Below are 14774 nucleotides of genomic sequence, written 5' to 3'. Positions count from 1 at the left end.
TTGTTTTTTCATATGGAATGACAAGATTCTGTATCAAATGTCTTCCTGGGAGGCCTCAGCCATCACAGTTTTTCTGAGAGTGAAAACCAGAACTCTGCCATATCTCTATGTCTCAAAGGAACCCATTGCAAGTCCCTTATCTAGCATAGATTTTCAGATTGATAGAGCGGGATTATGTTTTCATTGGGATTTTTCCTGAGACAATACATCAAAATGAATGCTAAAAGAACACCTTTAGTCTAAAAGTCTTAGTTCAACAGAAAAATACTGTCCCTGTTACTGTGGGATTACTGTATTTTAAGCAGCATAGGGGCAAGGCACACTTTTCTTCTCTTTCAGTCTGCTTTTTTCTGTGCTTTGAAACTCCTCTCTCTGCAGTGATTTTCACTGTTGTGCTGATGCTTCCTTGCATTGTCTTTCCATTGCTCTGGCCGAATCTAACAGCCCTGCAGGCAATGCAGGCATTGCACTCCTGCATTACATCAAGGAGATTGAGGTAGCAGTGGCAGCAGCAGCACTGGAACAGCAGAACTGCTGGCTAAGATGTCCCAGCAGTGACTGGCCAGTGCCAAGGAGATGAAGGTGAATGGTCCATAACAGCTTTCTCAGGCCTGTTTTCCTTGCTAGATGGCAAAGTACCTGCATTCCTTTAAGCTCTGTACACCATCATTCCCTTAACCACGCAGGCACAGCCCAGTGCACTCACCATGCCTGTCCACCAGCATCCCTTGGCCAGTCTCCAGAAAACCCTGCTTAGAGATCCACATGGAGCCAGCTGCACAGTTTGGAAGATGAAGGACTTTAGTGGTGGGCTGACAGTTGTAGAGCCTCAAAAAAGAAGGTCCACAGGATACTGCCACGCTCACCAGGCATAGCACATCTGCAGACTACTGTGGGAAGAGGCTTCATAGCCTGCCCTCTTGACAGACCTTGTCACAGCTCCTCTCAGATTCATGTCTCAGGCTTTTCATGTCTCCCATATGTTTACCTATAATCTAAATAGCCCAGTCCACTCAAAAATAGCTGCAAACCAGTTAGAAGATTTGTTCCCCTTGCTAAGCAGGACATATTTGGCTAGTCTCTTAAAATAAGAGTTCAAATGAGAGATGGAAAACCTTGCTCTAAGGATACATTTTTTCACTGTATGGACTCATAAGGCATTTTAAGAATACTGAGCAGAGACAAGAATAACACTTTCAGTTTAATAAAAACAGAGCACACACGTTTCACTTGCTGGGATAGCTTATTTGCAAGCTAGGAAGAAAAGAAGCTGGTATGGGAAGAAGCAAAAGTTGATATGGCTCTGTAAAGACAGTGTCAAAAATCTCCACGACATTGAGAGGAAAACAATTTTTTTCAGGCCAGTCATTCACTTCATGAGACTTCTAGCCATTAGAATTTATTTCAAAAGAGTAAAAAGGATCAACTGAAAATTTTTGCTGTCATTGCTGCCACCATCACCATAATGAGCTTTTTGACAGTTTGCCAAGCACACCAGGAAAATGCCCTCACCAAAGCTTCTGGCCTGAGTGCAGCAGTGGCAGCCTGCAGCTGGGAGCAAAACCTGTGTGAATGGGCAAAGGGATTGGATTTGCCCCAAAATCACCCATTGCTGCTTATCCACGTGGAGCTGGAAAATCAAAGGAGAGAGTTCAGCTGGGCAGCAGATGAAGCTGGAGCCGGTGCTTGCTCCAGTGATGCACACAGGGCTCTGGAGGCACAGCTTCCTGGTGGCATTCAGGGTGCCAGGGAGCTGTAAGGAGCACACCTGACAGAAGTTCACTTATTAAAGCTGCCCTGACTCAGGAGACTGCTGACAGGTATCAGCTTGCAGTGTGGAATGCCAGTGATGGTTTTCAGCCCAGGTTCTGGGAGGCCGAGGAGTTACACTCCATGTGCAGTGGAACCCCTGCAGCCTCTCAGTCCCAGGTCCTAGCCCAGGACTGGCACAGTACAGCTCTATGTAATTATTGCATGAAACCAAATTCCTTTCAGAGCTTGCTCTTTCAAACATACAATAAAGAGTTTTGTGTAGCTGCACTGAATTAATATGGGGCAAGTCTCAAGATTCTTAATCAGCTTTAGCTGGCTTTTACTTTGGGAAAACTTCCCAATGAACTTCTGAGTAAGGACATAAGAATTTGTCCAGAGTAACCATTTTCAGCATGAAAAGAACGCTCACTATGTTATTCCCATCTGGCTTTCCTAGAATATCTCATCTGTTATTCCCTTCACACGCCTCTGTGAAAAGGACCCTGTAGGATGAAGTCATCCTGAAGTGCTTTTTTTGTCCTAAAAATCTGCATATTCTTACTATGGTTACTTTGATCAGGGTAAACATGCCCTCACTCCCAGTCTGGGGCATTCCTCCCACACTTTCAATGCAGATTCTCTGCTTTGCCGTCCTCTCACCCAGAGAGAGGGAGTGACCCCTCCACCTCTCTTCCTACCCCAGACAAAAGCCAGACAGCTTCAAATGCTTAAACACTGGCAGATTTATAAGCCTCATCTCTGCTCTGACCCTTGCAAGCCTTGCATGCTGATGAGGATGAGCAAGGTCTAAATTCTTACTGTCCACCCTCTCCATTTTTTTCCTTCCATATTGCCTCCTTCCCCCAATTCCCTCATCCCTGTGTTTCCGTGCTTGCATGTTCATCCTTTCTTCTGTGCTCCTGGTATCAGAGTATCGTGGTTGTGTGGATAGCATCCCTGCCTCTACTGAGGCTCTGCCCAGTACTCTGGAACACTAATTCTCCTGGGAGATGTCAAGGGTGAGCTGCTGGCAGAGGAGAAGCCAGCAAGATGGCCAAGGAAGCGGCCGCTCCCTAGTCTGAGTGTAAAATGTCTGTGCTGCTTAGTGGCACCCTCCATCTGTGCTGTCACATTCCTGGAGCCAGTCCTTGGGGATCCTGATCCAGATGATCTGAGCTGCTAGGCAGAGTGACTTCGTGAAGGGAAAGAGGGGAGAGGGGCAACCCAATGAGAAATCTTGGCTTGCACGAAGGCCCCCCCTCCCAAAGCAGGAGGAAAGGAAGAACAAATATCTAAAGCAGTCAGGTGACAGCAGGTGACAGCCAATGAGTTGCAGTGGACAGCAGAAGGGGCCAGTTGGACAAGGGCAATGCTGCCTTGGGCTGGGATGTGCTGCCCCTCCACATGGCTGGGAAGAACCCCCAAGGCCACCACTCTGCAGCCCTCTGAGTGCTGCTGCTCTCCCAGGTGTGGCACTGCAGAGACACCTGACACAAAGCCCTGGTCTCTGCTGGTGCTGCATGCTTATGTTTGCCAGCAAGGTTTGGATAACCAGTGCAGAGAGAGATCCTCATCCTTAAAATTAACCCCTTCTTTCAGGGGCAGCTAGTACCAAAGATGGCTAATGCATTTGTCTGTGCAGAGAATAGCTATGGGTGGTAGTGGTGCTCCGTAGGACCGGAACATCTGGTCTCTGTGGAGAAAATTGTGGAAGGGATTTTGAGCTGTGCACACACCAACCCCCAATAAAAAGGTCACCTCCTTGATGGTCCAGTCTTTGTTATCTGTGAGATGCTGCAAATGCAAGGAGTGACTGCTGTCCCCACAGACAGGATGCTTAAGGGAGGGAGAGAAAGGAGATGGGGGAGAAGCAAAGGCAGGGTGAGGAGACAGGTGTGATGAGGGTGAAGCCTTGTGTGCCCAAAGCATGGAGATTCATGACAGTGTGGGACAAGACCTTGGTGGTCTGGCTGTTCCTCCAGGCTCTGGGAGCTGCCATTGCCCAGCGTGTGGTACAGATATAAATTTGTCCAAAGGCTGTTTTGTTAAGGAAAAATGTAACCCTAGTCCAAACCTACATGGTGTTTGACCATGACTAAATAAAGAAACACAGTATTTCATAAACCAGTGTCCCACTGAAGAGTGAAGCTGCATGTACTGGTGCCACCCCACACCCTTCAGCATCCAAGGAGCAGGTGTTGCTGATGCTCCGAGGATATTTTCTGCCTCTTTCTGTCACAAGAGGATCATTGTATCCTTTCATCAAGATAACGTGCTTCTTACCAGCTTTTTGCTGCTGTCTGTCACACAGGCAATCTACAAGATGGTTTCTTCTGTAATGAAGATGCCAGAAGATGAGTCAACCCCAGAGAAGAGGACCGAGAAGATCTTCCGCCAGATGGACACCAACCGTGACGGTAGGCGCCCTGCGGCTGGGCCGGCTGCGGTGTCCCGGCCAACACGGTGTAGGCAGGCAGGCAGCTCTTCACCTTGCAGGGCTGCTTTCACAGGGATCTTCCCAGCTTCCCCAGCTTCCTTCCATCATGCTTGCCCAGAGGCTTGACAGGCGTGCTGCAGCCCACCACGTGCTCTAAGCAAGCGTGTTTCTTTTCAGGAAAGCTCTCTCTGGAAGAGTTCATCCGAGGCGCCAAGAGCGATCCGTCCATAGTCCGTCTCCTGCAGTGTGATCCCAGCAGTGCCGGGCAGTTCTGAACCTGTACTTTGGATGAATTATGTATCTGCTTTTTTTTTTTTTTTCCTTGCCAAACAACATTCATGGTAGTGTTGCCTCTGTATGGCCAATTATGCCTTCATTTGTGGCATCTTATAGCTTATTTTGTTGTGGATTAATTATAAGAATGCTGAATTGCTCTTAACAATTTGTCCAGAGCATGGGCAGTACTGTTCTAAACAGATATTGTGGTGTTATCATTGTTTTTAAAATTTCATTTTGTTTTTTTTGTTTGTTTGTTTGTATTGGTTTTGGAAAGTAACGTGTTGAGGAGGAGTAAACCAACAACAAACCCCTTGGCAGCAAGACACACTGACAGATTTTAGATTGCTGCTTTAGTTGTTAGGTATTCACCTGCAGGACCTGAAAGTGTAGTAAGGCTGAACCAAAGGGGTTGTGATGAGTGGGGTAGCATTCACCTGGAACCTCCTCTCCTGTCCAGGAGGCACCAGTTGAGATCAAAGACAGGATGGGGAAGAAGTATGAAAGTGCAAAATGTGTGTGGGGTGTATCATCCACTCCTATGCCTTGTCGTTTCAATGCTGTGAACACTTTCCAGGTTGTGAAGAAGGGACAAAATGAAGGTTGACATTTTTTTACTAGGTTTACAGTGGTTGAAGTCATATGGCTTTATCTGAAAATTCAGCAATTTGCAATCCTGATTTCCAAATCCACAACTGACAATACCTCTTGCCGTTTGGGATCAGCAAAAGCAGACACAGATATTAAAAGCTGGGTCTTGGCAATGAATTTAAGGGAGATACGTGTTGAATGTGAAATTTTCAGGTTAGTAATAAAGCAGTTGCTACTAGCGAGAGTGGGCATTCACATGAGGAACTCACAGACACCTGCAAGCAGCTCCAGCTAAGGCACATCTGCTGTTCTCAATGCTCTTGCATAGCAGGAAGTTTTGGGGGTGTTTTTGTCTCTCTCCATGTAGCTAACAGAGTTTCTGGGCCTGCTCTTAGGGGAAGGCTGTCATCAAAACTTGTTTTAAACATAAAATTGTAGCATTTATATTTCATTTATTTTAGTAAAGTTCAAAAAATCTGTACTGAAATGAGGAAATGGTACGCTTTATGATATATTTATATATATAAAATTAAAACAAAAAAAGATCAGCTCTTGAAAGAAATGTTGAATGTTTATCTTTCCGCCTAGGTGCAGAAGTTCTGAAATTTGCTGCTGCAAAATTTTATCCTTTGGTCAAAGTTGCTGTATGCAAAGCTAGTACACACATGTGGGATTTCTGAGGGACTTTACAAGCACTGTTGCAAAAGAAAAGCTGGAAAAGCTTTAGCAACAGGAGGCATTATGCTGACTAAATTGGCATTAATCAGTCATTAGCTGAAGTCTGCTTTGTGATCCTGCTGGAGAGCTACCCATGCAGGCAGCACACAGTGTTGGGAATTCATGAGCTCGTTAGAGTAACCTTTGTCTGACAGGCAAAGTTGGCATTTTGTCAAGTGACCTTGTAGATGCTAATCCCCAGTAGCCTTAATTTAAAATAAACCAAGTAAAAGAAGTCTGCTTTGCAGATGATGATTAGCTAAATACTAATTAGAAGTCACGAATAAGTAGTTGAGCATAAATAATGTTCTGTGGAACACTAGCTAGCATGTACAATAACTGACAGAAGCAATCCTATACCTAATTTTTCCATAGCATCTGCTTTGCCAGGTGTTAAGGGCAAAGCATTTTAAGAGAAAATAAAAGTAAATTGAAAATAACGTTGTTAATCAGTTGTACTAAAATTTTTATGAGTGGCTAATGACACTCAATAAATGTCTTCAAGCAGACATTTTTGTCTCAAACAATCACAAAAATCCAATTGATGATATATTTCCATTAAATTCATCAAAATACTGAGCTGAGTGTGGGAAAATAAGAAAGCAAAGGGGGCCCAGACACAGACACAAACAGATTTTAATACCCAGCACTTTCAGGTGTTAGAAGCAACACTGGCAAGTTTTGCACCAATTCTTCTGGCTGATGAAAACATTCCCTATCTCCTTCTCCCAAATCCTAATTAGACACCATGTGCACAAATCTAGCCCTTTGAAGGATAGTCTGTGCCTACCTTCTTCAAGGTAGTGGCCCTCTCTTCATGTCCATCACCTCATGGATTTTGAAAGTCATGTACTTGAGGGTTGTTTTTCAGCAGAAGAAGCCTGGCCAGACTCTGGATTGCAGAAGGAAGGTCAGTGGGCATGCACAGATCAGCACACCCCTCTGCCAGATGGGAATGACCCGTGCTGCCGCCCCAGCCTCTCTGGGTGCTCCATCACCACCCCTGTGTGGCAGGACAAGGTGACACCAGAGGATCCTTGCTGAATTTCCAACCTCCTGGCTCAGTCCAAAGCAGCCCAGACCTGTGGAAGCTGGCATTTACTGAAGGTGAACTCAGATACCTTCTACGGTTCCACCTTCTTCTTCATGCTGTGAAAGCAGTTGCATGTGACTGAAGCTTTTAAAATGTTGTCTTTTCTTTAAGTGACTGCATACCACCTCTTTTTCATTTTACAAGATACTTCTGTCTCAGAACCTAATCTCTCAGTTTGTTTTTGCTCAGTAGTTTTGGGGTGTTGGGGCCAGGCTTGCCTCCTGTGTTACTCCCATACAACACGTGTTTGAAAGCACAACCTGTGCTGTGACCCCAACAGAGATGTAATGCTTCCCACAGTTCACAAAATTTGGAATAATAAGAATTAGCTTACAGCTGCAGAGGACATAGCTGCAGATAAGGCTATTGTATAAACATTTACAGAGTGAGCTAGGGTTATTCTTTTACCTGACTGCCACTGATGATTGGTACTATTTTAAATTATTAACTATCCCTTTCTTTCTCTGCCTCTGCATGTACTTAAAGAGTGATTCGTAGCTGAAGCTGTGATAGGAACATTTGCAGACCTCAAATCATCAGGACAGCAGTGGTGTGCTGTGCCTCAGATTGAAATTTTCTGCTTTGCTGTCATTTGCATTTGTAATCATAATTGCCTTCATAAAGCTTTTGAAGGCAAAGTGGTGTATCCTGTATAAAATAGCACAGTAAGTCAGACTTTTGAGTGATTCATTAGCAATATCTCCACACAGGAAGGATGGCAGACAGCACATACTATTTCGTATGGCTTCTCAATTTTGTAGATGCATTCTCTACTTCTACTTGCATGTGCAAGAGGCAGCCTTCACTATGTGTTGTCCAAAGGAATTAATGAGTGTATGTCACATGTAGACTGAACTCATGGAAAATGCCAGTCCCATTTATCTGACATTCCCAGTCAGCTTGTAAGACTCCAGGCCAGAACATGTGAAGTGAGGACAATGACTTGTGAATTTTGCAATACTCTCTTTGTTTTAGGGTGCTTTGGGAAAGGAAAAGGGAACACAACCCTTTTAAAACCAACACAGGTGTTTGTGTGAGCACTTCGATTTTGAGAGGGACTGAAGAAATATTTATGTTTCAACATTATTTGAAGCCCTGTCAGTTCGCAGTTCAGTGATGTTCCTGAGGTACCCAGAGCTGTGCTGTTCCCTTGCAGTTATTACGAGCTTGTAGGATTTTTTTCTTTCTGGAGCATTCTTTATTGCTCTGTGTTATAAGGCATGACCTCCACATTTTCTACTGCTTAAAACAGTAAGTCAGAAGTGTGTAAATTTCGTACCTGAATGAGGTCTGTGTGCACAAATATTGCACACCAGCACAAGAAGTAGTCACACACGGCCAAGTCCCTGTGGTTTGAACACTGCCCCTGGGGGATGAGCCCCAGGACTTCTCTCTTCACTGATGGCAGAAGTGCAGTAATGCGGCTCAGCTTGATTTTCTTTCACTGCAGATCAGGTTAAGTCGCATTACCTTGCATTTGCTGTGGGCAGAACCTTGTCTCAGCTGACTCATGGAAACTTGGTGAACTGTGGTAACTTGGTGCTGAGCCCTAATCTGCAGACTAAGCTAAGATGAGAAGATGGCCTTGGCCATACGTCTCAGTACATGTGAACCTGAGAACACGGTGACAACTGGCAGGTCCCGGGGACATGTGGCAGTGAGAAGGGAATCTCCTGCGCCAGAACAAATGCCCTGAGCTGGGCTGCCTCCTCCTTTTAAAACTCTCGTCTTCAGCACCACTGCTGTGAGATGCAACATGATAGCAATATAGCAGGTCAGGATCGAGGAGGCATCCTTCAAGCCTTTGCAGCTTAGCCTGCAAGTGCCAAGTGAAACAATCAGACCAGTCTGATTGTTGGCTGGACAAGTCTTCCTGAACACCCAGTACACCAGCAGCTCCTTTCATCTTTCCCCTGGTGTTCCCTCAGTTTCCAGGCACAGCAGTCCTTGGGCTCAGCAGTTAGATGTCAGGTACCTGGTGTAAGACTGGTGGAGAAGGATATTTCACCTGCCCTCTGCAGAAGTATTTGGATGCATTCTTTGCTCTGTGTCTTACTAAGCGGGATCTCATGCAGGAGTCGGAAAGTGGGAAAAGTTGGTTCTCTTGGTATCACAGGCAGAACTTGCACTTAGACATGCAGAGAAACTTGTCAAGTGCCAGAGAGCTGAGCAGTGCTCAGAGCTGAGCGCAGAGTTCTCCACTGACTGTGCAGCAGGCGGATCAGATAAACAGCAGTGATACGACAGGCACATGGGGCAATGTGTTTCGAGGTAGGGCTTGACTAGAAATGGCACCTTCTATGTGAGCAGCTCTCTGTCTGCAGCATATTCTGTCAGAGGCACTGACAAAATACACTCTAAAATTAAGCAGCAGAGCTGTTGACCATACCCTGGCAGGTATTGAACAAACAGCTGCCAGGATGAGCATAAGGCTTTCCTAAGTGCAGCTGAGGACAAAACGTTGCCTATGGGAGTTCATTCCTGGTCGTGATAGAAAAGAAGAAGGGAAAGCTCCATTGTCTCTCAAAGCCCAGGTGTCATTTTGCAGGCTAGGGACCATGGAATGAACATCTGTGTTTTAAGCACATAGAAAAGACAGCAGGGATTGTAAACTGGCATGGAAGTCAGTGACATTAGAAACCAGGACCACTGCTGAGGGACTGCAGAAGCCATTAGGTGCTTCTGGCCTTCAGAGCAGCAGAACCATCAGTTGGATGTGCAGCCGATCTCCTTGCCCCTTGCAGAAACTATACCTGCATACTATGGGTATCTAAACAGCATCCCTTATTCTATCCTGGCTTTTGCTGCTGTTGTTTCCAAATTACACATACTGAGAAGTTGTTTCCGGGTGAGGATTTTCACAGGATAAGATATAAAGCTTTCCAGATGTACTGTCCGTATCTTAACAAGTTGGAAAGGCCAGATGCAAGGGGCTTCTCATTGTTTCTCACAGGTTGTGTTATTTCAATGTGTAGCTGGGATTAAGCTATCATCTGTAAAGTGCTGACTAATGCTGTCTAATAAGTAAAGCAAAAAAAAGAGCTTGAGTTGTAGTGAACAATGTGAAAAGACTAGAGAAATTAAAAACTGTAAGGACATCCCTGCCTGTAGCCCAGGGTCTGAATTTGCACAGTGAAACCCTCTTAGAACAGCTCCTCTGCTCCAGCCCAGTCAATGGTACCTCCTGGGCTGCTTCAGCTCTGTGTGGTGAGGCTGGGGACTCTGGGTCCTGCCACATGGTCATCTGGGATTATTGGGCAGGCTGAGGGCTTCCTAGATCTCGAGGCACACAACAGCCACCCACCCTCTGCATAGTATTCCCTTACTGTGCACCTGAGATGTTTTAGATCTTCCCCTCTTGCCCTGACCTTATACCAAAGACATTCTCACCTTCCCAGGGCATGTGCTCAGGGTGTCCAGCTCTCCAAGTCTTTGCAGCCACCTCCCAGTTGCCATTCCCAGCCTCTGTGTGAACAAATAACAAACACCAGCCCTTGACATGGGGAGGAGCCAAGCTTGATGCACTTAAATGGAACAGCTTCATGTGGTTTCCCATCTTTGGCCCACCTGTGTGTACCAAACTATTTATCTCCTGTTATTAAGTAATGGCAGTATTAAACATTTTAAGGGCACACTGAACCTCTGAAACAACTTGGTTTTCATTATTGTGTATGTGTTTGTTGAGGCACTGCAGACTGAATGCGCCTGGTGCTCGCTCTCCATGCCCTGTTTACTCCAGGGTAAAGAGCTGGTTCCTTCCAGGCTGCTCCCAGCAGCACCTTCCCAAACATCCCCGTGCAGTGTGTGGGTGCCCCAGGCCTGCGGGAGCACCCAGGTGCTGTGGACCAGGAGATAATTTTGGTATAGTTACATCAGGCAGAAACTCTTCCTGCTATCTGTCAAAAACAAGTGTTGGGGGTGTGGCCTCTGGTTTTCTCCTCCCTGGGGACAGGGGTTTCAGCGGCGTTCAGGGCTGGCCTCACGTTTCCCTACCAAATGGGACAGCAGGATGATGGTGATTAGTAAACCCACCTGAGTAAATCCTCTTAGATTCTAAACTTCATTTGTGCTGCTCATTGGCTGCACTCAGAGGGAAGATTAATGGGTCCAGTGTGGTGCTTTGGGGGAGAACTTGCAGCTCCTTGCCACCACCACCTTTTTATCTCCTGTCATTATTCCCATTTCCAGGGCAACCAAATAGTTTTTTATTAGTATCTAGAAGAAAAAGAAAAATCAAATCCAGGGTTTCAATCCAAGGATCTAAGGAAGGTTACTGAAGACATCATGCTCAATGTTAGTTGTACAAATGTTCCACAAAGTAATGTTTCATTGGTATTTTCTGTTTAATTTTCTTATTCATGTTTCAGGCATGTTTGTGATTTGTTTCATTATTTTGGGTCCTCTTAGATGTAGCCCTGCTGGTCCTTCAGCTCTTATGCAGAAGTCCCAAAGACCTCAGGAGCAGAACTGACTGATCAATTACTAGTGAGGTGGGCACGTGGTGCCTGGTAAAAATGAAGAGCTTAATTACCTTAGGGATTTTTTCTGTCTACATGCTTGCTTCAAGGAGACAAATTGAGCTGCATTTCAGTATGTTTATCTCTTCCACTAGCTCACTTCAATTCCAAGCAGTCTTGTAGTTAATATTTGTATATTCAGCAGTTTTTTGCTCTTGAACCTGAAGTGGCCAATATTGTCTTCCTCTGACAGGAGTACTTAATACCTTCTGATTTTTAAATATTGCTGAGTGATGTGATGGATGCGAAAGTAGTTACACATTTGTGTGCTGGCTTTGGCTGTGATAGAGTTAATTTTCCTCACAGTATCTAGAATGAGGGTCAGTTTTGGATTTGTGCTGGAAATAGTGTTGATAACAGAGGGATGTTGTCATTACTGCTGAGCAGTGCTCACATGGTGTCAAGGACTTTCCTGCTTCCCACCCCATCAGCAAGGGAGCTTGGGCTGCACAAGGGAGATGGGAAGGGACACAGCCAGGACAGCTGACCCCAGCTGACCCCGGGGATACCCCACACCATGGTGTCATGCTCAGCGTACAAAGAGGTAGGGGAAAGAAGGAGGAAGAGGGTGACAAGTTCAGAGTGATGTCATTCGTCTTCCCAAGTCACCACTACCTGTGATGGAGCCCTGTTTTTCTGGGGATGGCTGAACACCTGCCTGCCCGGGGGAATTGGTGAATGAATGCCTTGCTTTGCTTGTGCATGGGGCTTTTGTGTTCCTTATTAAACTGTCTTTATCTCAACCCATGGGTTTTCTCACTTTTGCCCTTCCAATTCTCTTCTCCATCCTACTAGAAGGGAGTGAATGAGTGGCTCTGTGGGACTTAATTGCCGTTTGGGATTAAATCACAACTTTTTTAAATTTGGGCAGATATTTTTGATGCTGTAGAAACTAATAAATTGAGATAAAACATGGCCAAGAGCTGAATGGATCAAAGTGTCCAGTTCCTATTTAAATCCATGACCATTCCACAGGGAGAGCTTTCTCTGTTCCCTCAGGCTGTTGCCTCATTGCAGCACAGAGTAGACGTAACAAATCGAACTTATAATGATCTACTGTGAGCAGACTCACTGCAGCAGCATGGAGTTCAGTATGTCCTGTGTCTTGGCAAAATTAGATACCTCTCTAGATGAATGCTTTGTAAGCAAACCTACATATCCTAAGGAAGACTTACTATTCAGAAAGGAGAGGGACAACTATGAATTAAATTAATTTGGTCCGCATATTTTTCTTACAGCTGTCTAGAATTGCAAGTGTCCTCTGTGTTGTTGCCTGTAGCTGTTGTGATGTGTTACTTTCCCCCCCTGGTTCTGTTGTGAACTCATCTGGTGGTATCCTGATTCTCCAGCTGGTTCTCCGCCAGGCAAAGCCCATGAGAAGGACATGCAGAGGCGAGTGGCTTTCAGGCACACCAGGGACAGCTTCTGGGGATATGGCCCTGTGCTGTTCCATGCTTTGGGAGTCTGTACCTACAGAGCAATATGTTAAACCTACCTGATAAAATGAAAGTAGATGATCAGGTCATCAAAGAAGACGGAGAATTCGTGAAGGGTTGTGTATGTTTTGTGCCCCCCAGCACGTGCACGGCTCCCCCAGCTAATAACTTCCAGTTAGGACCTTTCCTGAGCTCTTAGTGTTAGAATAAAGATTTCTTCTGCTGATAATGTATTTGTATTATGCAATGTACTCTGAAAACAGAAGATTATCTCTCTATGACTGTCCTCTCCTCTCGAGAAGCTCTTCTCCTCTGTACATATGATATGCAGAATGTATGGGAGTCTTACCAGCGTTGGTTTGCATTTTTAAGACAGTACTAATTAATGTGTGATACTATTGTGTTTTTGTAGTGGCATCTTTGATGTAAGATGTAAAAACTATTTAAATTTTTTTTTTTTTGTTCAGCTTTTAGAGATAGCACCAAGGACTGCATGTTCACTAGAATCAGCCCTTTCCAGGGGCTGGCATAGCTGCACGCAGGCACCGGTGTTTCACCCGGCATGTAGCACCTGCGTTCCTCTTTTAACAGGGGTCAGTTTTGAGTGGAAACGAATTCTTCCTGAAAAGTCTAGTTTTGTCTTTCCCTCTCTCAGATTCAAGCTTCCCCCTCCCACGCTGTGTGCCAGCCCTGGCCCCAGGAGGAGACCTGGGAGGAATGTCTCCTGAGCCAGGGCACCCCGCTGGCATCGGGCTCCCTCACCCCGTAGCTCACTCAATGCATGCTCCTTGGAACTTGGTTTTCCCTGGAACTGCTGGCTGTGCCAGCACAACAACGGTGGGCTCACATTACAAGACAATTTGTGCAAGTGACTTTAAAATGAATTAACTAAAATTGAGGGGAATTAAGGAAAAGAGCCTGAGCAGCAATTTTAGGGTCAGAATCTTATTGGGGTGCTTAATATAGCAAGAACTTGGGGCCAGTCCCTAAAAGGACCATTTGAATGGCTTAGGTCTACATTTCTTGGCAGGTTTGGAGAGTGAGGTGGGACTCAGATCCAGCCTTTCGGGCAGAGTTGACTTACTAGATAGACTGAGTCTGAGATGCTTCTCCAGATTGTGTCGTGGGCCAAAAACAAGACATGCTGCAGCTTAGGAGTTATTTTTCTTTCAGGTTCTCTTTTTTTTTCCTTTTTAATGGAGAAAGCAGTTCAAACTGTACCTGGCAAAATGACTGACTTCAAAAGCATGTTTTTCCTTGTTATATAGACACTCACAAAACAGCATTGTGTGGCTAAAAAGGCACATTTGTGACAGTTTCTTTCTGAGTGCCAAAATATATAAGCAGTATTGTTTGAAGGGAAATACAAATTTTTTTACTGTATTGTTATTACTGTTGAACAAATATATTGTTTTTAAATGTTAGATTTTGAAGACTTTTGTATTGTAAATTGTTTTGTGACACGGTGCTTTTTCATACTGGAATTACTGATTGCACCTAAATATTAATTATTGCTTTCTTATATAAATATGTGACCTTGAACAATCTTGATGAAAACCAATGTGTGGTGGATACCAACAGTTCAAAAAAATTCACCTACTGAAATCCCCTAAATGTTCTTTCCTACTAATAAACATTCTGCTGCAGCTAGTGACGGTGTGCCATGCGCTTTACTCCCTTCACGGTGGAGCCTTAAATCCTCATGTAGCTCCTTGGTCTGGGGAGAAAACCCCAGAGAAGCCTTTGCCTGCTGCCTCCACAGCTCCTGTCCTGCTGACTGCTGCGGGCACAGTCAGAGCTGTGAAAGCCAGTCTGGAGGGCTCAGCCAGGGCTAAAGCTGTGCACGGGCGCTGGGCTGGCACGTTGCAGCCGGCTGGGCGCTCCACCGCTGACACAGTTTGTGCTCCAGCAGCTAAAGCAGCTGGGCAAGGAGCAGGATATCATGGAGTGGGTTA

At 45.3% G+C, this 14774-nt stretch overlaps 1 protein-coding gene across 1 annotated transcript in view; it reads left to right on the top strand.

Annotated features, from left to right (window-relative positions):
* Positions 1-14469, top strand: part of NCALD (neurocalcin delta) — a 58103-nt gene extending 43634 nt beyond the window's left edge. The window contains exons 3-4 of the mRNA XM_041470813.1: positions 4064-4169; positions 4367-14469. Of these exons, the coding sequence (XP_041326747.1) occupies positions 4064-4169; positions 4367-4464 (204 nt within the window). The 3' untranslated portion in view covers positions 4465-14469. The remainder of the gene's footprint in view (positions 1-4063; positions 4170-4366) is intronic.
* Positions 14470-14774: the final 305 nt, after the last annotated feature.

The sequence above is a fragment of the Pyrgilauda ruficollis genome, unplaced genomic scaffold (assembly GCF_017590135.1).
Source record: "Pyrgilauda ruficollis isolate IOZ18807 unplaced genomic scaffold, ASM1759013v1 scaffold25, whole genome shotgun sequence".
Taxonomy (NCBI): domain Eukaryota; kingdom Metazoa; phylum Chordata; class Aves; order Passeriformes; family Passeridae; genus Pyrgilauda; species Pyrgilauda ruficollis.
The sequence above is the reverse complement of the archived record's forward strand: the minus strand, read 5'-3'. Positions and strand labels throughout refer to the sequence as shown.